This window comes from Dromaius novaehollandiae, chromosome 5, assembly GCF_036370855.1.
Source record: "Dromaius novaehollandiae isolate bDroNov1 chromosome 5, bDroNov1.hap1, whole genome shotgun sequence".
NCBI classification, from domain to species: domain Eukaryota; kingdom Metazoa; phylum Chordata; class Aves; order Casuariiformes; family Dromaiidae; genus Dromaius; species Dromaius novaehollandiae.
Window position 1 is genome coordinate 8,510,816 of NC_088102.1, and position 26,001 is coordinate 8,536,816.

At 40.3% G+C, this 26,001-nt stretch overlaps 1 protein-coding gene across 1 annotated transcript in view; it reads right to left on the minus strand.

The window, feature by feature from the left end:
* The window catches only part of KCNH5 (potassium voltage-gated channel subfamily H member 5), a 173,177-nt gene that overhangs the window by 110,591 nt on the left and 36,585 nt on the right, over positions 1-26,001 (minus strand). Inside the window, exons 5-7 of the mRNA XM_026113627.2 lie at positions 23,467-23,582; positions 19,173-19,565; positions 3,390-3,819 (exon numbers count right to left, since the gene is read on the minus strand). Of these exons, the coding sequence (XP_025969412.1) occupies positions 3,390-3,819; positions 19,173-19,565; positions 23,467-23,582 (939 nt within the window). The remainder of the gene's footprint in view (positions 1-3,389; positions 3,820-19,172; positions 19,566-23,466; positions 23,583-26,001) is intronic.

Genomic DNA, 26,001 nt, shown 5'->3' on the forward strand with positions numbered 1-26,001 from the left:
AAGGCATGAAACCAGTTAGTTTTACTTCTGCATCTATGGCTATGCTGCCTGTGGCCTCAGCTACAGCAACATACAACAGAGGGGGCTGGATTTCTTGCCAGAAAGTGTGAGCTGACAGAAGATAACGGGTGGTTTACAAGAAAGGTCTTTCCTGAAGGATAAACTATTCATGGTCCATTCAAAAGATCTGCCAGATCTACCTATTTATTCTATCCTGTGCAGCAGAGGGGATGAAATGACCAATATCAACACAAAATGTGCTACAATAAATCAAGATTTCAACGCACATTCAGCACCACCAGGCAGGAAATGCAGAACAGGTATTTAAACAGTGACCCCTGGAAAAAGCTTCCTCCCTTGACACAGGATGCTTTACATTCATTATGGTTTATCTTTCAAAAGTGTCAAAAAGCAGCAAATGAAAATACGGCTGAATAGCACTGGACACCAAGAGCAAGTGAGGTGAAAAATCCACAGTAAGCTCCACAGGATGAAGTACAGTTATTCAAAGCCCCCAGTGAACAACTGAGTGACAAAATGCCAATCAAACTGAAAAGCATACACACTGATCTGGGCTTTTTTTCCCCCACCCTGCATCGAGCAATGGTTTATCAGCACCTACAGAATCTTAATTTGGCTACTTTTAACAAGTATACACCATTTTGCAATCCTGCCCACCAGAAGGATTTGTGAATCTTTCCAAACACTCCTCCCAGGTCCAGATAAATTCACCAGTGTGAATAGAAAACTTCTGGCTCGCAGAACAAGTCAACACTAGCTGACAATCCAGCGAAGAATTTCTTTCATATCTGAAGTTTGCATGAGTAGGCAGCTGGGATTGTGATGAATTACTATCTCTGGTTCCAGCGCTAAGCTTAAGACATTTTTTTGGCAGAGCCTGTTAGAAAAAATGCTGCCAGTATCAGCTACTGGTATTAGCAAACTTCTTCAGGAAAACTACCAAAGGTGTTTCACAATATCTCTCTGCTTACAACAAGAGTTAGTTCAGGGACAAATATTTATCGTTGATTGAACTGCAACTGAATTTTGCTAAATTTTATCTCAAAATACTGTTACAAACAGAAAAACTGAAACATTTTGTTTAAAAAAAAAAAAAAAACCTTGAAATGAATAGTTTTCAGTTCCTAGCTGCCCCTTTTCTTGTGGCCAAATCCTTTCTCCAAGCTCACTAGCCACTTGGATTGCCTGAGAAACTGTTTTTCATAAGCTATTTGTTGTGCTTCCCTGACCCTTTTTGGTGTTCATGCTGCCCTATTTTCAGCAGTCAGCACTCCCAAGTGTGTTCGCACAATCCTACAGGGCTAATCACTCTGCCGAAATATTGCAAGTATAAAGCCCAAGCCTGATGTCTATTTGCAGGCTGGCATATTTTCTAACCATCATTCAACTGATCAAGCAGAAACTTTTGATTTCAGGAGCAGTCACAGTACTGACATGCATGAATTCAAAACCCTCAAACCTTCATTGTTATGTGTGCAAGAGTCAACCATTTAATCACATTTGGACATTTTCATACTTGTAAATAAACCAAAAAAATTTCTGCTGTTTGTACCTTTTCTCCATGCCCCAAATGCTCTTCACCCTACTTGCAAGAGGAGACACACTCATTTTGATGGCATTATTTATATGGAATAAGCAACCTGGATTTAGTCCTCTACTATCCATTTGCCCTGCTTCTTGAATTTTAAACTCTACTTCTACTGGACTTTGCCTAGATGCATATAAATCTACTCATGATTTTCCAGTTACTAAGCTCGCAGGTACTGCTTATCAACTGGACATGTGCAGGGTTTAACAGTTTTGTAGGTAATGCTTAAGACAACACTAAAATCAGCCAGTGGCACATATACAGGTTGTTGTCAATGTCAACTTTGATACAGGTACGTGAATCCCCCATCTCTGGCATGCATTTCAGAGATGAAAACAAGAGGGCAATCTAGCCAGAGCAAATGCAAAGCAGATTACGAGCTCCATTTCCTTTTCACGTACTGATGCCATGTATCCATTTTATTATTACTATTATTATCATCCATTCTTTTATTATTGCCCTAACCTAACTCCAAATCCTTTACCACTGTTGTTTAGCGCCTTCTGTGGGACCTTCTTCTGCAGGACAATAAAAGTCCCTAGAAAAGCCAGGAGAGGTAAATATCACAGTATTTAAAATGTTCTAACTATGCTTTATTCTCCAAATCCCAAGACTTCTGCAAATACCACACAGCAGTTTCAACAAATAGCTAATCAGCACCTATACATTCTCTATCGCCTAGCCGCAATAGCTCATTAATACTTTAGCTTGGGGATTTGTTTTTTATGGACTCAGAAATGTTCTGAAGCACATCAACACATCATGTAAAGATGCTGTTCAGCACAAATTTCATTGCACCATGCTACAAGCAGAGTCCTAAAACTGCAGCTTTTTTTTTAAAAAAAAAAGCATTTAAAAATTTCCAAACAAATGGCTTTAATCTTCTAAAGATCTAGAAATGCTTTAGCAAGAAACTTGCTTTTTATAGTTCAGTATTTCTCTGAGATGAGCTCAAAGTGTTAGCTGAGATAATTATCAGGGAGATTATGCAGATCTTATTTTCAAAACATTTTGTTTGCTCTCTTGTTATCTAATTGCTTAGTGTTTGTATGGAGCTTAGAAAATAGAAAGCATCAGAGAAATATCAAGCATTATTTATTTAGCAGAAAAATAATTTCCCCAAATGATATTAATATTTTTGGCATTCTCTTCTGTATTTTGAAGATTTTGGTTAACCTAGGCAGTGCATGAAATAAGAAACACATCTCTCCACTATGTTTTTTAGACCACTGTATTTCAGAGGAAATAGTCTTTCCCTGCTGCAAAGGTTACCAGGCTCAGGAGATAAAAGTAGGACCTGCTGTAAGTCAATCCAGTGCCATAAAGTGCACAACCACCTTATGGAATCACTGCCTGTCTTGAAAAGTAGATAAAACCCTTTCAAGAAGCAGTTTCAAGCCTCTGCAAGTTTACAAGCAAAACTCAGCCAGACCGCATGAATTTGAGTATACCTCCTAACTTTTAACCAAATCCCAGTCAAGATCCTTCAAACACAATCAAAACTGCCTTTAAATGTAAAGGAGATGCCCTAAACTCAATACACAGTTGTGATCAGGCACGTTTCAGTACCACAGTTAGCACTGCAAACAAGTTCCAAGCTGCAGCAATTACATGAATGCAATTTCTGTTTTCACTTAAAATTCCCAGGTCTTTCCATGATTACTTAGAGGTACTTCAGCTTATTTAGGCTGTCAAGAACGCTCGCAGCAAAGGATGTACCCATCACACAGGCTGTGCAACTCTCTTTGGCTTAAACACAGTAAAATCAAATTCTACTTACAGCCAACCATCATCATGGCCACCGAAAAAATCTTCTCTCCATCAGTGGTTGGTGCTATGTTTCCAAATCCTATCGTTGTAAGGCTTGTCATGGTAAAGTAGAGAGAGGATATGTACAAGGAGTCTTTACTGGGTCCTCCTTCCCACTGCCCTGAGCCAGTGGTGTTGTACCGATATGGTGTCCCGATGCTCAGTGCCAACTGGTAGAGCCAGCTATCGGTTTTGATTGTGTTAGTGACTTCGTCTATAACTTCGTAGTCCCCAATGCTGTACCATATGCAGGCTAGCCAGTGGGCCACCAGTCCAAATACACACACCAGCAGTACCAGTACAGCAGCACCATATTCCAGGTAATGGTCCAACTTCCTGGCGACTCGTCCGAGTCGGAGAAGACGCACCACTTTTAAGGAACTGAAGAGGCTACTGATCCCCTAGAAAAGAATAAAAGCCATTATTTCTCTGAAATATCCTGCTGGTTAACACAGAATGTTGTACAGTGATTCCCGGGTTTGCTCTAAATATTCACATACAATTTTTTTTAACGTCCAAGAAGACAGAAGACAAGATCGAGCCCTCCTCCCCCCTCCAGTATGTTTGCCTTTATTAGGATAATTCAAATTTGGCACTTATTAGGTGCATAAATTAATTGGTTCAAGCTCAGTTTTGCAAAGGTAACAGAAGAGACCTATGAAATCCAAAGTGAGAAATATCATGATTATTACAAAAAGGAGGGAATCAACACTTTGCCAATTTGAAGTTAATGCGAAATTCCAATTTGACCTCAATGAAAGCAGCAGAGGAGCCAGGTGGGGTCTCCTCAAAGCTTCTCAGAAAACAGCAGTAACCTATTCAATCTATGCCAAGGATTGCCATTTTGACCAAACTGGACAGTTCACCTAGTTCAGCATTCTGCAACATTACCAGATGCTTAAGTAAAAGGTCAGAAAGTAATTGTAATGGGCAGTTACAGAAAAATCCACCTATTGCTCCTCTCATCCATCAGAAAATTGCTGGATAACTTCCGCTAGTCCAACAGGCGCCATTTCATACTATTCCTAGCTGTATCTAATATAAATCTAGAAGTTTTGCTATCTATAAAGATGCCTCAACTGACAGAACATGGAACTAACACCTGAGGGCAAACTACCCTTTTGAGTGATTGCAACACTGACCTCAAGACACTGGCAAGAAAGCCGTGTGCCCTTGCATATGGGGTTAATTTCATTACTGATCAGCAGACATTGCAGCTGTTTTCCTAAAGCAAGTATTGTGGGTTTTTTTTTTTTAATCAAGGTAAATGAAATACAAATAAATGGAAGTACAAATATTTAGGGAATAAAAGCACAGGGAACATCAAAAAGTTAATGCAAACATCTGAGAGGGAATGGGAAATGTGTATGTCCCCCTCAATGCACAAATGATTTGCAGTGGATTTTGATAGAGCTTATAGATGCAAAAAGAGAAGAAAAATATGTTCCTGATCTATTGCAGTCCCATGATATAGCTAACTTGTACATTAAATTAATTAGTGACTCAAAATAGAAGCTTTGCAAAGGAAGGTTTCTAATATAAAACATTCAGAAGCTGAAGACATTTAATTTAAAGCAGAAATTAAGACATAGAAAGCAATGAGGCAAACATTCCTAGTTACTGTGCCAAGATTAAATTGCCCTTTTCTATGCATCATTATCGAATCAGTCTAGTCAAAACACTGGCTAATTATATTATCAAACAGTAAAAGATTGGAGTTTCTGGAGTTTTCCTTACCAGAAAAACATTAATCTCTTTTGCACCTCTGTTTCTTTTCACAACTAATGTTTGAAGGGTAACAGGCACCTGATATTTCTAGATGTAACCTGCTTGACAAAGTTCTTGTATGCTTTTCAAATCCTGTTGGAATTTGCTTCAGATCCCCAAATCCTTAATAAATTGAAGTTCTATATTTGCATTCCGGCTCTCTTGATGACTAACACCGAGGAGGGAAGTGGAATTTTCCCATTTTGATTTCTGTATTTTGCATTTGCACAGGACACAGCTCTAGTTTATCATTCATACTTCAAACTAAACAGCTGCCGACTCATTTGCTCTGCGATATACAGCTGCTGAGCCACCGTGCACTGCCAATTTGCCCAATAACAGGGGAGGTTTTTTGCTGTGCTCGTTACGCAGTGGGCTGGGGCCAGTGGACCATGATCTCAGGGTCAGACACCACACAGCGACATACATAAAAAAGAAAACTACAGAGTTTTTTGGAGTATATTTCATTAAATTAATCTGCAGCATGTTTCTGTGCAAAGCGGTGATTTACAAATGAAATGCCTGGTTCTGAAAGTTTACAAGATCTTGCTGCAAAATCAGAGGGAGAAAAGGGCAGGGTATATTTTTAAAGGATAGTTCTGCAGCTGCACAACCAATATAAAAGTACATAATTTATTTCAAAGTCTGGGAGACTGTGCTGTAATTTATTTTTTTTTCCAAGCACAGATAACAATCATGTACATATATATATAAACTATGTATAAAACAAAGAAAAATGTTTCATTTTAGCTGACATTGAAACAGATTCTTCCCAAAGAGTATTTCAGCAAAACTTACTTAAACGTCCTGCAAGTCTTAAAGCCAGTTCAGTCTGACCCACTGCTTTAAGACTGAATCATCAGAGATATATTTACTGAGCATTTACATTTCATCTATAATCTTGCAAAAAATAAGAACAGTGTTGGGAGCTTTATGTCTCTTCCACAAAACACTACCTAGGGAAAAGCAATTAAGCACATACTGAATGAACGTGATGCATCCTACTGAAGGTATTGCAGCTCTCTCTGTGTTTAAGTACTGGGCTGGGTCAAGCTGGTACCTTGATAATTATAAATATCTCCTGATGATAATGGTATAACTGTTAAAACACAAAGCTTTGCCCAAGATCCAGCAGTGACCTCTTTGATGAAACTCATTCTGAAGAGTAGCTGCCTTGAATTATGTTTAGACTGTTAAGAATTTCAGCGTTTTTAATTCAACTGATTATTGGCTGCTTTTAATTTCATTTTCTTTTTAACTGTATTCATTCCCTATAATGATGACTTACAGATAATTATTAAAAGACACATTTTGGAAACCCTTCCACTAAGCGGTTAGTGTCTGCTCTAATTGAAGTAACTTCAGCACTCAAGGAACAGAAAGGCTAATAGAAACCCAGAACGGAGCATGTAATCCCGTTTGGTGCTAGCATCCTTTAGCCAACGTACATTTTTTGGTACTGAAGATCCAGCCTTCTGTGAGGCTCGTTTCTCTCTCTATCAGCACGTTTAGTCAGTTGTTTGCAGTACTGCTGGTCTGTGTGTTTTCTGACCGAGAACATCTGATTATGTTATGAACCATTCAAATCTGCCCCTTGGGAAATGAACAGATTTTGGCCAGTGTATTTGACCATGTCTTAATCAGATGAGGGCTTTCATTCACATCTTGCTCATCTTCAGTCATCCAAGCTGCAGAAGTTTCTAAATGAAAAACCATTAACTCCAAAACCGTATTTTACGTGTCAGATTTGAAACTTTAAATCTAAGACCAGCTTTGGATCAGATTCCTATCTGATACATATCTCCAGCTTAAAAGTTCATAGTGTGAGTCACAGATCACTGAAATCAGTGGAGACTTTCCCAGTGATTTCAAAGGCCATTGGACCAGGAGAGGACACAAACAGTAGCTCTGATAAGACCCAGCCCCTTTCATACCACCGCTTCTATTTAGTAGATAGCTGAAGCCACCATAAAGGAAGTAGACAATGTCAAATTTATCCAGAAGGCTATTTTTGTGGAAAGGCTGTTCAAGGTCGGAATTAACTCAGCCATTCATGACTAAACAAAGCCCAAGCTTATTGACTTCAGTGTCTTGCAAAGTCTGTTTCCTCACATTTTCTCTGTATCCTTAGAAAGAAAAGGCAGTCTGATAGTGCTGAGGCACAAGCGATGATGGTACTCAGTCTGAATTGCAGAGAGGACCGCTCCCCATTATTAAAGTTACCTGAATCTTCCTGTTTCAGATCCTACTTACCGTATTGTCAGACTTCAGTCTTTTAGGATGATAGAAGTCTCTCAAGCTATGTGTCTGCAGGTAGCTAAACTTTTCCAACCCAAAGGCTGGGCAAGACGTTTCCTACATTCGTCGTATAAGCAGTGGGAACAGATCTCTGCACCTCAAGCAAGAAGAGGGTGCTAAATTCTCCTGCATCTTAATGAACCCCCTGATAAGCCACGCAATAGAAAGGACGAAGCTGTCAAATTCATGTTATAGAGGGGTCAAGAGCTAGACAAGCAAAAGGATAAAGGGATCATTGTCACCAAAGGAAAATGAAAGTTAAGAAGTGTAGGAAATCATGTGCTAGTGCCACAGATGTCCTCCTAAACCAAAAAAAGAGAAGAATGGTGTCTGCTCTATACTAAAAAGGAGCAATTTACAGAGTAACAGAGCTGCATATTTGCAAAAGATATGGAATTTGATGAGCTGGTTAACTGCTAACCTAATAAGTCTTTTCGGAAGTAGGAAATTATTACATAAACATTTTAAAAAGTAAAATAAAAACAGTAAAAGCCATAAGTTTTTACCAGCTAAATATACTGATAATCTGCTCAAACCTCAAAATTAAATCCCAGTGCACTGAAATAGTAAATTGTTGCATAATTTTTTTTCTATTAGAGAACCGTGTGTTTTTAACTCTAGGCACTTTTTCAATTAAATTTCACTCCATGATTTTTTATTTATTTGTTATTAGCTGTAGGCACATATGCCACAGCAACAAAAAAAAATAAAACATGCAAATTAAATGTGTTCTAAAACTGAAATTTTTCCAGCTCTGAAAATGGGGATTGGTACTGCATCATTTAACAGAAAACACTGTCTCAGAAAAGAGGAAAAAAGGAAAGAACAAAAGAAGAGCTTTTCACTATGTCTTGACATGCAGCACATGATGGTTTTGAAGAATTTTTGGTGTCGCCAGGAACCAGAGCTGAGGCCCTTTCCATGAAACGCTTCGGGCACGCTACCACTGTAGTCGAAGGTGCGACCACCATGTATGCAGACCTTCTTAAGCTAAGCTAATAAGCTTAGAGCTGCTGGATGCAAAGCAATTACAGCAGCCTGCATTCAACAAAACTAGCCATCAAAGTCTGATCAAACTCTCAGAGGAGCCCGCAGCCAGACTGAGCTCTTGATCTCCATGCACGGTCAGAAGGGTTTAACATAAGCTGAGCTTGGGCACGTCTGTACAAGCCACAGCCACCCCGCACTGAACTTCAGCCACCCTCCCAGGGTGGGATTCATCTCACATGACCCTGCCACCTTACAGCTAGCCATCTAGTCTAAGTTAACTGTCCCAGCTTCCTCTGCAGGGAGCAGAGAGAGATAGGCATGTCAAAGGAATGATTCATCCAACCCATCCCGGACATCTGAGGATGGGATGAATCACCTCCTGGAGATGTCTCGCTCTCCTCCTACTGAATACAAAGAAGCTGATGGCTATCACTTACACCGCTCAGGGGAGGAGAAATTAAACCCATCCTTGAAACCTGTACAATCAAGATCTGGGCAGCATCCTAACCTTAGAGAGATGGATATTATGGAGCACTGCGTCACAATACGAGACGCCAACTTTCTCAATAGGAACTGCAGAATAAATGCCATTAATAAGAGTAGGATGAGATTTTCTGCAGATGCAATAGCATGCCTGTTTCTTCACTGAATAGCCAATTACTCCACAGAAAGCAATGCTACACTACATTTGGGTCTGATAAGTAATGAGGATTTTGCAGAAGTCTCCATTGGCTTGAAGAGAGAAATCAATCAGTTCATTAAAAAAAAAAAAAAAAAAAAAAAAAAAAAAAAAAAAAAAAAAAGGAAGCTGGAACCAGGGTTCTTGATTTCAAAAGGAAAAAATCTGATTAAGTATGAACAATACAATGAGTTATATACAATAATAAGTGAGGTCAACTGGATTGAGGGAGACAGAGGAGTCAGGGACCTGAGAGCAGAGGACACCTGGAATGTCCTCAAGTCAAAAATGCAAATCTGGACGTTGTATCTCAAAACAGGGGGAAAAGTTTGTGAAACTGGGCATCAGTTCTAAATGGACGAACATTTATCCCAAGAAAGAAAACAGAGAGGGAGAACTTGCAATATATAGGAAATAAAAATTGATCAACATAGAAAGCTGTGCCTTAGAGGGTAAAAAGAATAGGGATAAAGTGAGAATTGCCAAATGTCACGTTGAACTTTTCCTTGCAAAGAACATTAAAATGAATACCCAAAGGTACTTCACACTCATAAATGAAAAAAGAACAACAAAAGTGATCAGGCTGCAATGAAGTAAAGATAATCCAGGCCTGAGCTAAAAATTGAATTAATTCTTAGCTTTAGTTTTCAATGATGATGTTGATGTTTTCCAGAAAAGCAAAAGCATCAAGAAGGAAATAAACAGATACATTTACTGAACAAATGCTAATGGAAAGAATAATCAGTAAAACTGAGACAAATGAAAACACAATCAATGCAGTACAGGTTTGCTAAGGTAAGGTTAACTGGGATCTGGCCAAGTTTTGATAGCTTTCTTTGATCCCGTACCAGATTTTCTAGAGAAAGAAAATGCAGCATTTCAGTAAAGCAATGCGTGAAATTATTCACAAACATGGAGAAAACAGGGACTACAACTGGAATTGTAAAGTGACCTAAGAACTTGTGAAAAGTATAGCAAAATGAATACCATTAAAAGGGAATTTAGTAAGCAGCATGGAAGTTACAAGTGGAGACTGTAGATGATTTCATTGTTTTATTAATGATGTAAGCAGAAATGTTATAATATGGTCATGAAATTTGCTGATGACACAACTTTGGAACACACCGTCAGGACAAAAGAGGACAGGGAATAATTAGACAGGAATAAAAAGAAAATGTGATAAAACTTAACAATACAAAGTTGTGACGCATTCATTACAGGGCAAATTAACAAAAATTTCTGCTACTAGGGGGAAGTCCTTCAGCTCAAAATGATTGAGAATAAAAACATATTTGGTATATTGGTTAATCCCACATTGATTCCGAGTAGCCAGTAGGATGCACTCACATAACAGGTAAAACCAGCTCCAGCGCGCACTAGGTGAGTGTTTCCACCGGCACGAGGAAAAGCCTAGCCCCATTTACAAGGCCAGGATGAATTCTCTCCCTGGAATAGTATGTGCAGCTCTGCTCTGAAGAGATATATTCACACTTAACTCTGTGCAGAAAAAGGCTGCTGGAAAGGCCAAGAAAATAGAAGCCCTTTCATAAAAGAGGTTTCTAGACAAGATCAGTCTGCTTGGACTATGGAAAGGAAAACTGGAGGGGATATGGCTGGTCTTTCTAAGCACAGCACAGAGACAAACATGAGGAAAGAAAAAAGAAATATTCAGAGTAACAGAGAAGGTTAGCACAGGGACAAATGAACAGAAATCAAGAGGGATTTTCAGACACCACAGGTTAAGGCACCTTTTGACCAGTTCCTGGGAAGGGCGATAGGATGAACCTGCCTGCCAAAGCCATGACTCAGTGACTCAGAAGGTCCCTGAGAATTTTGTTCCTGTTTTTGTTTTTATCCTTTTAAAAGTTGAAGTGAGGCAAAAACAGTCTCAAAGGCAAGCTGTGTCCACTCTCAGTCTAACCTATACCCTGGAGAGGTCACATCTGAACTAGTCACCCCAGGCTGTCATTAGTCAGTGGTGAGAAATAGGCATTTTAGGCTGGGGTGACTCTCAGACCTATTTCAGACATGTATTAAAACATGAGGAATCATACCCTGAAAATGTCTGCTTCTCTTTCTTGGCTACAAAGGGATGCTATTTCGCCTGGCCCTGTTTAATCAGATGGATGATTACTTTTCTCTCATCAGAAGTTATTATACAAAAAAAATTCACCCAAACTAATTACTTAGTTCATTCTGCAAACACAGCGGATAGCTCAGCATTTGGGATCAAAATAGTGAAAAAGGCACCGGTCTTGTGAACCCTGTGCAATTTCTGCCAAGCAGTTGTTGCACGGTGGCATACAATGGATAAAGAAGATAAAGCGCCTATAGATTTTGGAAACAACTGAAATGGTGAGCTCTTGCCAACTGAAGCCAGTAAACCTGCAGGCACATCTCCAGAAGGAATACGTCTGCATAGCGCAAGAGAAGTATTCCAGCATGACATATTGTCTGTTTGAAATTTTACCAGCAAATCATTCCCAAAAGAAATTTTCGTGTTGAGCTACTTAAATAGAGCTTAGCTCTAAAATCCCTGGTTAGCTCCTTAATGCTTCTTTACTGGAGCTAATGTTAAAATAAATCTTCCAACATATCTCAGGCCTTCACAGACCTTTTTTTTTTTTAAAGGTAATCAATTAATGTAATAAAGTCTCATAGGTCCACATCAAAATGCTGGAACAAGAAAAATAAAAAAACAACTTTTCTGATTTATTACCACTTTAAGAACTAAATTTAGGGTTGGATTCAATTATTCGAGCCCACACGGGAGTAAAGGGCATTACTTCTGCAAAAGTTGTCTAGATGCTGGGTCCAGATACAAGCAGAGCCCATGCTCGATCCTGCACCACTGATAGCAAGGGGAGTACTGACTGCCGTGAGCACAAAATTGAGTCCTTACTGCACAATGAAAGCAAGTACATTCTCCTGCAGTCCCCTAAAGCACCTCCAAATTTATTGCTCAAGATTTTTCTTTTTTCATGAGGATGGTGGACTTTTTGTTTTTTGTTTTCCCCAACACAAATGTCGATAAATGGTAACATATATAACTATAAATAAACTTCCAGTGAGTTGCTTATGGCACAACTACAAAATACAAACACATTTCAAACAGTAAACAACTGAAATTATAAAAAGAAGGAAGATTTCAGAATATTTGTTTTAGCGCCAAAGTACAGGGGATGTGGCATCTTGGCTATTTTATTTGCTAATGCAGTGGGGTGCCCCACTGGGGAAAAAAGAAAGAGGATGATATCATAAAATCTGATAATTTTCACTTACTTAGAGAAGGTGGATGGAAGATGAAAGAGGAGGGAGAGGAAGGTATGGAAATGGTTTGGGACAGCTTCTGAGTAGCATGCTGAATTTAGCTCATAGTTTAATGGCAGATGAGCTACAAATTATAGGAAAGAAAAGAATTGTCTGGAGAGAGTTATCCGAGCTGCAATGTTTCTGGAGGTACTTCTGGAGCCCTCTACAGTCCTGATGCCCAGGAATGTGCGTAAGACCAAGCCGGTCTGTGGCATTTAATAAAATAAAGACTCACACCAACTACAACATTATCTCTCTAGGAAAACAGTTATGTTTCCTAATGCTGGTATTAGCGGTTCAGTTAGTTCCTCCGAGGCTGCAACTGGGCTCCATTCTGTGCTGAGCAATCGCCCGTCCCTAATCCTGCAAGATCCTTTTCCTTACACTCATGCTTGTGCAGAGAAATCTAAATAACGTGGATTTGTGCTACTCCTATCAGCGTTATTTTAGTCAGTATCTGACTGGATTATTCATCTTGTCCCCATCATAAGCCTTCCCTTCCCTTGCGAGAGAAGGAGTCATGCAAGACTCGAAGCTTCCCCAGAAAGTATCCGACACAGGATTTGCCCCGGTCAAACTCTGCTTTACTTAATATATCTCTGTCTAAAGATTTGATTTAAACGGCTTGTACTTAACATCTGCTTCCCACTAATGTATACAGCACATTAAAAAAAGGTTGGGGGAAGGAAAGGACCACTGAGACATATAATTAAGGCTCAGTATTCCATAATCTGAATCAGAGTGGTCCAATCTGAGGCTCCCAGACCACATCCAGCTCACAGGACAATCCTGTCTGGCCTTCCACCACTGCATGCATTTACTTAGGTTCAGGCACTTCGTCTCACAAGTTGCCCCTCAAATGAAGCAGACATTTGTGTGTCTCCAAGGAGGAACTCTTGGAAATATCCCAGAATGGCCATCTCTCTTACAGGTTTAAAAGTTGGGTTAACCTGGTGATTGAACAGTGACAAAACTTGAATAAAATCCAAGCTTGAATAAAAGCTAAAAATACGTGGTGCAATTCTGCATCATAATTGCAGGGACATAAGTGATAGGGGTAAAAATGGTGGACCATCTACATGCTGTATGCCTAAAAAGACTAAATTTATATTTGGACAACTTAACCAAGCCATTGTGCTTATTATATTGTGTGCTTTGCTGCACTCTACGGCAGGAGGACAGTATTTTTCATATTTAATTGCCTTCTGACTGCATGACAAAGGGGAAGTGCCAGGTCCCAGTCTCAGCGCTGCTATCGTTACATCGCTAGGAGTTTTCATCATAGCTTAACACTTGGCTGCAGCAGGGATTTAGTTCTGGGAATTATTTTCTCCATGTCAGCCACCTGGATATAAAAAAGGTAGCTAGCAATAGACTTAATTTTAGAGCTAAAGCTACATTCTTGAAATACACCCATTTATCTTCACCCTTCTTACACCCCTAGACTAGGTTCCATAATAAAACCTTCTTCAAGTAGCTTTGGAAAAAGTAATATTTGCTGTAAAGTATTGCAGATGTGATTGATTCTGAATGAGTTGTATCAGCTTTTATTCACTTCCAGTTTACAGACATCGCTATTTTAGCTAACAACAGTGATGCAAAAAGAGTTTCTACCATCACTGAAAAAGACTGATAATAGTAATTAAAAGTAGATTACACTTACAAGGATTCCATGCCTTAATATGTCCTGCACAGATCACTGAATTTCAAAGGCCATCAGGTCATGTAGTCTTACATTATTAAACAGTGGACAGAGAATTTTAGAGTTTTAGCTCATTTAAATTTGTCTGCTTTCTTTTCCAGCCAGTGGTTCGTGAAAATTAATTTTTGCAGAAAGGATGATCTTTTATACAACTCATTTGAAACCCATCTATTTGCCTCTCCGTATGTACCACCCTGACATCCTGTGCCATTCCTTGCAATATTTGCCATGTTCTTCTCGGGCCATGTTTCTGGTAGAGAGGAGCTAAAAGCTTCTAGCTTTTGTTTCATTTTGAATGCAGAAATTCGTGAATCTAGGTGAAAATTCCCAGGGGGGAAAGAAAAAAAAAAAAGTGCACCGATCTTTTTTTAAAAATAGCAAAAAAATACGTTAAAGGGGTTTCAGCTGTATTTAACACTTAATTTGAGGAAGTATCTTCCATTCAGCCAAAAGCCCTTCTGTCCAACTACTCTAGGGATGATCTGTTCTCCGTACTAATTCACGCAGGTGCTAATGCTGCCCTTGGCACCGCAGTATCTGGGAGCTAGTACCTGAATATGGGGAAACGGTGAGGTCCTTCCAGCTGCAAGGTACTCTCCCCATCACCTCCTTCATGCAAGGTCGAGAGGCAAGCACACAACATCCTCCCTGCACAATATCCTGTCTTCACTGGGAAGTAAATCCATGCATTTGGTCCAGAAGGGAGTGGTGGCATGGTTTGGCCATATCTGGGCAAGCAAGGGACCAGCAAACCCATCTGCTGACAATTTCAGCACAGCACAACTCTGATAAATATTGTACCTTCCAGGGAATCCATGGTTACCCACACTATCAGCAGCCATTTGGTAGCCCAGACTGATAGATTTGGGATATTTATCTTTCTCTAATAGGCAGGACACATATACAGGGTATGCCTCAAGGTAGAATAGTTCTCTACCTTCAGAAGTGGGGGGTGATGATTTTAGAAATATAAATCACCATGCATACACCAACAGAAAGAATTGTTAAATACAGTTAAGTATTTGGGGAAAAATTAAAAAAAAAAAAACTAGAAATGCTTCAAGTGACAAGGAACGCTAAGACAAAACCAAACTTCCAGTTGCTACAGGATTTTAACTAGCTTAATAACAACAGGAACTTTATGTGACCAAAATTTTTAGCTCCATGAAACCATATCCTCACATTACTTCATATTTTTTTTTTTAACTTAAAAAAAAAAAGGTGGGGGTGGGGGAGACAGACAGACAATGTGCTTTTGGACTAGATCTGAAGTTTCAGGCAATGTTATCTGTTTATTTTAAGAAAAAAGTACAGCCAGGTTTCAGAGATTCTGAGCACATACCCTCCCATTCTGGTTCAATACCCGGAAAATTACTTGGTTCCTAGATGTGTTTTATAGTGCCCATTCTTACACTCCTATACCTGAAGGATTTGCTGCATGGCTTTGGTTTAGGCAGCATGAATTTCAGTGCCTGTAATGTTTCCCAATTAGAAAAGATGCCACGCATTTTTCTGACTTCTGGGCCTGCATCATCCCAGCAATTTTCTTTAATACGGTCTGTATCCCACTAAGTATTCCACTTTCCTCTTTCTTAGCTTATTTTTCTCAAACCTATTTTGCCTTGTTTTCCTGCCCTCTCCATACCACTTAGCCACTTAATTCCTCATCCATCACATCCATTTAGATCACTCTAAGCTCTGCAAGGTACCTCACTCTCGTTATCTTACCTGTCCCCATCCTTGTCACATCACACAAATCTCTCCGAGCAGATTGTAACTGCCTGGCTCTGTACCTCTACGCACGTATACCTGCACCTCTAATTCTGCATCAAATCATCTTAATCCCCCTCCTCGTTCTGAATTTGTGTGTCATACTACTTCTCATAATATCATTCTACTGAGGCTCTGCCTCCACTCAACAACAAAATAACTTTGATTTGCAGTCATGTTTGCCTCAGGCGGGAATTTCAGAGCTCCAGCCTTGGCCTAACATTGCTCACGATGGAAATGACCCTGTGCCTAGTTTGGCCAATACTGACTGCATTTGAAGAACTCCAACTTGGTGGAAAAACCTCATAGATTCGTATTTCAGGTTTCTTTGTTTAATCTTTTTGTATCTCCCCTTAATTCTGACTTTATAAAACAGGACTCAAGTGAATGAGGCATGTTCTACAACGACTCAGTCTCTGGGTAAGAGCCTACAAGCACCCATACCGCATACGGGGCATAAATCTCTATATACACAAGAGTGTGTCTATATGCAGGTATGGTGAGCAACTACCGTAGGGCACAGGCTAGCAAACAGGTATTCTGAAGCAGCTGATACAGGGCTAGCAAGTTATATTTTACTATGTTTGGGCCCAAGCCAGATTCATGTGCACTGTGAATTGAGAACCAGCCACACCAGAGAGCTACAAACCTAAATTCCCTTGGTGTATACGTCCTCATCCATGGGAAACCTACCCAGAGGAAGAGAAAAGAAGCTTCCCGCAATGGTTTCCTTCTACCCACCCAATCCCTTAACAACTAACGAAGTACATTTGATGCCTTAAGTGCAAAAAGGAGGGTGCAAAAAGGAGGGTTTGGAGGTAGGATACATGAGGGGAGCAAACTCGGAAAGTCATCTTTCACTCAGCTAGCTTTTAGGGAAATTCACTGTGATTTGGGTCCATCCTTCATCACCACACCAGGAACTCAAAAGGCACCAGAACTTCTCCCTGAGGACTTTATCATTAACCTCTGATTTTCTAGTAATTTTTTCTGAAATGCCACAAACACCAACTTTAATGCTAAAGACATATTCCCTTTCCCAACCCCCACGGCCAAGAAGAAGAGCTAAAAATGGCCAGAATAAAAAACTAGAAACATTCCTCTCTCTTCTGCTTGCCTTAAGGAGGAAACGCTCACCTTCTAATGAGAAACACTCTCCTTTCAAATGATCAGAATATTTCTCAAAAATCTTCCAAATTAAGCTTATCGGTTTACTTATCCTCTGAATACCATTTGAGCAAACTGCGCTAGTAGGCCAAAAAATTATATCCCATAAAACAAGTACCAGCTCAAGAAATGTTAAACAGCAAATGAAGACAAAGGACATTAATAACTACAACCACCTAGAACCCACAGAGCAGCTCCAAAGACTTAAATGTCATAAATGAAGACATACCACCAGAAAAGACTCCTCTAGAAAACAGAGAAAAGGGGAAATTCAGATGTAAGGAGGAAAGATCATCTGTTTACATACCTGTTTGCAAAAACACTTCAATTCTTTTCACGTGCTAATGAAAGCCGGAGTTAAAGGGGCTTTGAAATCAAGGATATTGAGCAGTTATACTCTGGTGTCAGCTAGAGGTTCCAGGGCCATAACACATAATTTCATGAAACAAAAGTGCTACTGTTGGTTCTCTTATTACAAAGGAGTTGATATTTCATTTGTTTGAAGGTCAGTCATAACACTGTAGCTCATGATACTCTTTTATTGTTATTAAATTTTGGTTCAAGTTTGCCACTTTAAGCATGCCTCAATTATAATGCACTATTCCAATGATTTTTTTTACTGTCATAAATACTACAGACAGTTTGCTTCCTATGTATATGTTAGAGAAAGAGTTTAAACTCTTTGTTTAAATCTGTACTGCTTGCATATGGAAACATTTTGCTTGTTTTACATACTAAAGCATGAAAATCTGAAGGTAGTGCTACATTTCTATAAAAATCAGGCTCCTCTTACTCTGAAACCAGTATCTTAAAAAGCTATATTATATTTACAACCTTGACAATATCACCTCCTTACACAGCCTGACTGTACAACCCAATTCCAGACGGGCAGCCCTCATATGATCTTGAATTTAAGCTGCAAGTATTATCACTTCTGTCATATTTGCTATAAATAAAATGGAACAATGTCAAAAGACGGTACTCAGCACAGAGACAGGGATGGCATCTAAAAAGAGCTCTACAAAACCTGTAGCAAAATCTGCATTAAAAAAAATAAGCATATAGATTTTATAAAGTGAGCATGCATAACTGCAGAATGTCTTTTAAAAATTAAAAAAAAAGAAAACCCACAATGTTCTAAGAGACAACTGTTAAAATGTTAAAAAATGAACAGAGACTTTTTCATCTGTTCGGGGCCCTAAAGATAAAAGGCTCTGGAGGAAAATTAAAATGAGTTCTAATGCCATTATAGTTGCATTTTAATAATGAATTTTGTCTACACTGACTTGTGCGTGCATTATTTGTCATAGTTATTGCTTGTTTTCCCCATTAGCTTAGGCTGCAAGCTTGATTTCTTAAACATTAATATGTTTAGCAGTTAAAAAGCTTTAATCCGGTACCCCTTTAAGATTTGTACCTTTTCTCTCCTCAAACATTTCCTAAAATTCCAGCAGTAACTCAAGAACTGTTTAGAAAAAAATGGAGACAAATCTCCCTCTCAATCAGACTTTAAAAACACATCACAAGAAAAAGAAAATTACAGCACGGTTCAAAATGTGATCCTTGGGATTCTAAAAAGGCTCATTTCAGAGGCATTCTCCACTTTCATACAAGTCAGCGGGAAATTTGCCATTGGCTTAGGCCGGAGCAGAGTCAGAGTTTGGATTCTTTACGCAAACCTGTACCAGTCTGCCTGCAATGGATTAGGAGCGCTTAAAGGCAATCACTGGTCTGAGCTGGAAAGGGAGGCTGTGGAGGGGAGACACCACCACTGGTTCGGCTCATTTGGAAGCGAACATGAGACCACTCTTTTGGATCAACAGCAGTGACTCTCAAAATCACGCTCCATCAACCTACGTGTCTGCACGTCCACACAGGGGCACTGAAATCTCGACACCCCTCTCTTCCTCTGACACGGGAAACCCCTTGGATACAGCCCGACACCTTAACACCATCCCGGCACAGAGCTTCAGCTACCTCTTGCTGCTGTCGAACGAGCGCATTCCTAAATGAACTCAAATTAAGACAATGCAGTGCATTCCATTGCAGACACACCAGAAATCGCTTACCTCATCCACATTCTCAAAGGCATTGATGATGTCATAAGGTAAACAGGACAGAAGGTCAATCACAAACCACGTTTTCAGGTAGTTCATCCTTATGAGTTTGGGATCGGATATAACCTCTCCACCAGGGCCAACAAAGGTCGTATGAAAGTTCAAAACAATGTCAACCAGAAAAATAACGTCCACAACACTGTCCAGCACAAGCCAGGCAATGTTGTTCTGCTTCGTCTTGAAGGAGACATTATACGGAACCATAATCGCTGTGTAGAAGGTTAGAATTAGGATGACCCAGTCCCAAGTGGTCTTAAAAGCACAATAATGTAGTATAATGTGTGGTGGAGTCTTTGGAGCTTCTTGCTTGTACTGAGGAAGAATATCAGATCCCAGCTGGAGAACCTATGAAAGACAGAAGAACAAATGTTATTATTTTCAATTAACACGTTCTAATTAGGGGCCTAATGGAATTCTGTAGGAAACAGTACAAAGAAGGGATTGTATCCATTATATATTGGGCAGTCCAGGTCAACCTGCAGTTTCTGAATCTTTTTATTTATTAATCTCATGAGCTCATCAGTGCATAAGTCTGGTAAGAATGGGTGGAGGCAACTAACACTCAATGAATGCAAACAGCGTAACATACAAGGGTAATCTTACGTAAAGGGAGGTCTTTTGCAGGTGGACTGAAGGAAGACCATGCCAACAGCAAGGGCAGAGAGTCTCAAAGCGTAGTGCCCTGCCAACCAACAGGCTGCGGGTACTGCTGTGCCAGGTCATGCCCTGCAGTTACAAACACGAGCGTTCATTCATGCTGATAAGTGTTACAAAACTAATCCTTTGTGCCTGACCTCTGTTTTGAAACCGCTGCTTAGCCAAAGGTAAACTAGACTTCAGCCTGGCTGACCTCCTTATAAAATGAAGTATTACATGCACAACTTCTGGCCTAACCCCAACAATGTTATGCTTCCTTCCCATTTTCTTCAAAAAGTTGTTGCTCTTACAAGCTGAATATAACCAATGACTTGGGTTTTTTATTTCCTATAATTAACTTTTTTTTTAAAGCTGCATATTCCTATAATCTCCTGCATGAGGACTTTTGTAAAATCTGGAAATGGAAACACTGTAAAGGAACCAAGCCAAATTCGCTAAGGACATTCTTCTTAGCTAATCTAATTACCTCTTATCTCAGTTCAATGCAAGAAACAAAAGCACAAAGGAGCACACAATGTGGTAATATATTCAGCTGACAACTGATTCATGTGTACTCTGGAAATAAAAACACATTTTAGATTTTTGGATCTTGAGTGTATATGGGATAAAATAAATATTTCCAGCAACTCTGAAATTGGTTTCAGCACTGCACCTGCCCCATACTGGAGCTGATGCACCATATTTGCAGGGACAGTTAAGACTGCAAACAGCAGCACCATATAGATAAAAATGATCAAATGCACAGTGTTTGCTTAATGAAAAGGAGTAAACAGCTCTGAATCAACAGATCAACATGAACTAAGATATCGCAATATGAATTCTCCATTAATTCTTTTCATTCTTATTTTTAAGGTGAAAAAACATTATTGAGATCAGACAGTAAAACTCTTTCACTCCATGTCAAGGAGGATGTGGTTTCCCATTACATCTCATCTGGCCCAGTGTCAGGCTGTAACCTAAAGGGATGCAAATCTGCTTGTGCCTACCTGTTCCCACCATCCTTCAGGTCAGCGTTAGCAATGATGACCTGTACGGAAAGTCAATTAAGATGACAGCTTTGATGGAAAACTAACCCATCATTACATTAGTTAGCTGTTTGTTTTCCACAGAATCAGCTGAATTGAACAAATTCATCCTGTGACCAGAAAATCACTAGACCCAGTACAGGGGAAAAGCAGTGAGAGCGTGCCGCAGAGACATCCAGGAGACTGTATCTACCCCCTTTAACAGCACTCTTCAGTTAGAGCAGCTTCGGTGTACCGTAAAACCACACCTTGAGTTCTCGCCCACCAGCAATGCACACCAAGCAGCCAGAGACCCCTAAAGATACCAGCCTCCAGTAGTGACAGTTAAAGATACCAAGGTCCACGACAGACCTTTAAAGATATCAACCTCCTGCTGTCCTTCCCCAGGACAAGCCTTACGAACAGCTTTCCTACAAGCAACCAACTAGCAAGGTTCAGCTGCCACTGCAGCACTCTGAACTGTCATGCAGCCCCAGGGGTCCTCCATGGAGTAAAAGCAATACCCAACATAAGCACTTTTTCACCACAGCCTCCTTTGTGCAAATCTATGAAACTTCTCTCAGAGCCAAAATTGTCCCCAGCACGTAACATGCAATTTTTGGCTTATGCTTATGACTCCTAATCTGGTAGCTATCTCCAGTCACCTCCTTTCTGTGGAATCATCTGTGGACAAAGTAGCTCTGCACTTTACTGTCTAATAAATCAGGACTGGTACTCCTTTCCTTGGCTTCTTCAGGCCTCTTTGCTCCCCGCCCTCCTAGCTGGGGCAGGAGCTGGAAGCAGCCTTGCTCTTGTTAGTGCAATAAGTTTCTTAGGGCTAAAGCAGAATGCAATGTAAACATGCTTGATAGCTCCCTATGCCTCTGCTGGTGGAGTGCTTAGGGGTTCCCATGATACTGTAAAGGCATAATTATTATCCTTAACATAACATCATGCTGAGTTTGACATGGTGTGGGGGTGGCAAGTAGCTGTGGAGACCACTGAACTACAATAATTATTTCTTTTGTGCTGCATAAATTTTTAATTTTAAACCACTAAAGAAAACACAATATCTTATTAGTCAGCTGTATTCATCACCGGCCCTCTGAATTATTCCTGTATACAACTAACAAAGATGGCTGATAACAGTTAAGCCTGGTAACAGTGGGCAGGATGCTCTTCCACAGGCAAGCTGCCAGGATCATGTTCCTCCTCAGACACAGGAGCAAGGAAAAGGGGCCAGGCAGGCGATGATGGACCTCCACCTGGGAGCAGCAACCACATCTGTATTGATGACGGTGCTTTGTGTAAGCAGCTCATAACAACTTACAAGGGAAGAGACCCCACACTCCTCAAGCAATCCATTCCAGGGTGTCACCTCCTCCCCGACCGGAGGTCTTCCCCACGTCTAACCTAAATCTTCTCACCATGACTTAAGTCCATTACTTTTTCTCTTGCTTGAGTGGACATGGTGAACATTTTACTCCCATCTTCTTTGCAGTAGCCTTGGAAATATTTGAATATTGCTACCGTAACTTCCCCAGTCTTCCCTTCTCTAGATGAAACCATTAATGGATATAGCTGGATTTACAGAACACTGTAATGTCATGAGTCAGAAAAGCAATAAGTGAGAGTAACTCAGCAGTCATCCAAGCTACTGCTGCACTGCTTTGGGATAATTCATGGAAAAAGTCACATTGCCAACTCCTGAAAACTGTAGGTTTCAATTCTGATCTGATTTTAAGCAGAGTATTTACTATAGAAGTGCACTAAACCCAGAAGGGGAACAAAAAACATTTCTAGTTGCTACCAGTTCTTAGCATCAAACTCAGGACAAGCCTTCTGGCACCAAGTGGCTAGGGCTGTCATTTTTACTAGCCCATATATTTTGACAGTTTCATTACCAACGGACATGAAGATGAAAGCAATACCTCTGTTTGATCAGTTAACCTGAAGGCATTCCCTTGTTGAAACATCTGTACCATTACGGAGCTGTTTGCAACCTGCCAAAGAGTTCATTTCATCATTTTTAAAGAAGGGGGAGGAAGAAAAAAAAAAAAAAAAAAAGGATGAGCACAATACTGCAGCAATGACTTTTGCAAGAAAGTCGAGAATAAAGTGTACATGCAGCCAGTGTGCCTGTGCAACCCCGGAGACCCAGACAGGCATATTTCCAAAGAAGAGCACCTGGTTTCTCAGACATCCCGTTTCTTTTAGCGGGACCACCAGAAGAGTAAATGGGCACCGGGCACAGGGATATCCAGTGCTGTTCTGTGCAGCTGTGAGACACCATGAAGCTGAGCAAACTGTGCACCCCAAATTAAGCAATGGCAACAAAACTGAGAATTACAGGCACAGAAGTAGGGCCATGTAAGTAAAAATGACCTACACAGACCATTTTTACGAGTGAAAGAGCATGGTCTATCTGGGAAACCAGGCTTGGCACGCAGTGCTTCCTCAGGATGAGCAAAGGACACGTTGAAAATAGTACTTGGGAAAACATTTCCCTCCAAAAATATTATTTATAAATGGGAGTGGGTTTTTCCCCTATCTCTTCCTGCCAGGCTGGTGTCCGTCCCACTTACTTCAGCTAACCGGGAGTGTTTGTGCACCACCTCGGCTTTGTTCATCGGCGTTAGCTGCTGCAGAACGCTGCGGCTGTTCGTCAAGGCTCGTGTCAACCGAGCAAACTTCGTCCAACCTGCAAGAAACAAGGAAGTCGTGTCAGAAGAACCTGCACCTCATTCATCCCTAGTAAATCTCCTTCATATTCACTGCTATTAAGTCTCAGACTTGAGTAGTTTCTCTCTCAATTGCTGCACAGAACAGCTTTAGGCTCCGGGCTCAAAGACCTTGCAAAAGAGGAAAAATACTACTGCTTCAAGGCAACTAAGCGTAAATCTGACCAAAATCAAAATGCTCTGGCTTGATCTTTCTGCATTTTGGAGACACTGTTAGAAGGATCACATTGTGCTTTCAACCTTCTGGGGAATTACTCCGCTGCTGAAATCTAATTCTAAACCGCTGAAGTTGATGTAAAGGCTCCCACTCAACTCCAAGTCTGTAAGTCCTGCAGAAGTAACATCCTGCCCAGCGACAGGACAACTCCGGCTGATTCAGGGCCACAGGAGCAGGCCCCAAAAGTCCAGTCCTTAATTCCTTACTATTTCTTGCTTCAGCTAGAATTTCAGGAACAAAACTAAAAATCTTAAAAGCAAAAGTCTTAACAGCAATCAGAGACGTATGCACAACAATGCTTCACACTAAAAAATGTCATAAGATTTTAAAGATAGATTAAGCACGAGTTTTTAAAAGGCATTAAGAAATACATTTAGTCATTAAACTAATGATAAACAGCTGCCTTAACAGTAGCTTGAAACCCACACACGGGGCCACCCCAGGGAATTTTTCTTCAACATTCATAAAGGAAAAAACACAGTTTATTACCGACAGCAGCACAAACCAGGGAACATGCCATTAAGTCGTTTCTATTGGAAAAACGCCCGTGTGTGACAGCTGGCCCACATGCGTCAATGGATGAGGTATTAGATCAGTGGTATCAAAGAAAAGGCTGAGGTTTTAAGCAGCATAGCACCTCAGGGTTAACCAGCAAAATAAAAAATTCACATACTTGCACAAAGGAAACACCTCCCCATAAGCAGTGAAGTATATTTTCTTTTATGACTTTAATCCTCATTTCAACATGAGCTTTTTTGCACTGTGGTATTTCCCCCAAATTTCACCTGCTCAACATTCAGTTTAGGCAACTTGATACATATATTCAATATAAATATATATGCATATATATATATTTATAAATATACACATGGTAAACTATCAAACATGTTACGGGCAGGAAAGAAGCTCAGGTGCAGCTTTCACTCTTACCTAACTTGAATGATGAGCAGATGAAAATTGGGGAAATATCAGATTTGAGAAAGGAAACACAACATTTCCATGTTAGCTTGGTTTATTTTTAAATGTCTGCTGTCTGGTAGGAGTCAGGGCCTTGGACAGTTAGGGGAGGCCCTGAGACAGCAGACAACACAATAAAACTGCAAGAAAAAATCATTTATCACTTGACTTTGCAATTTGCTACACAGATATCACTTTCATACAAATATAAATCCATTGTCCATCATTCGGCAATCAGAACAGATCTGAATAACATAATACATTAGCACCATAGCACAAACCACTCACATCTGACTACTTAAATATTGCTATCTCAAAAATGCACAGTAAAAATCACCGTGAAAAGATAAAAAAGAAAGTAAGATATTTCATTCAATTTTCAAATCCAGACTTAAATGTGAATTTCCAATATGCTCACAGGGCTATTCAATTAGATATACGCACTTTCCATATTAAACAACGTCAAAAGAAACTACAGTGATCCAAGCACGAATTATTTGTTTCTTGTAAAAAAAATCTTATGACTTTCTTTCTCCTAATCATCTTCCAAACCCTGGCAGGGCGGGAGCAGTAAGAATTAGTTTAAAAATAAGAAGTCAGAAGTTCTTGCTTTATCTTTCTTAAACAGAGATTTCAAAGAGCAAGTGAGCACGACAACGGCGCTACGACAGCTCAGCCCAGACACTTCTCATAGTCGCTGGAGGCTGCAGAGCATCAGGCCGACCCCTTTCAGCATGCGACGATCACGCTGCAGGGACCCGAGACGGAGAGCAGCTGCATGTGCAGTGAAGCCCCACCTGCGCAGCCTGGCCAGATACCCACACACACATGCACCCCCTTCCCCGTGGTCCAGGGAGACGGGTCGGGGCCAGCCCTCAAGCTCAGGTTTGTAACTCTTCCCCACTACACTGGTATGACAGGAACGGGAAGGTCACCAGGAAAGCCCAAACCAAATGGGCAAACTTCTGGATTAATCCAGAACGCCTTCATTTGCCAGACCTCAGCTCTGCCAGCTATGCAGACTTTTCCAATGGCAGGAGTTAGCGAGTCAAGGTTTACTTTATTTTCTGAAGTTTCAGTCATTGATCTGTACACTGACCAGGTGAAGACTTGGACAAAAGCTGGGGACTGGCAATGGCAGGAGATGGCCTCTAGCAATCCTTTCCCACAGTCCTTCACAGGCTGAGGGATTGCACTCACAAAAA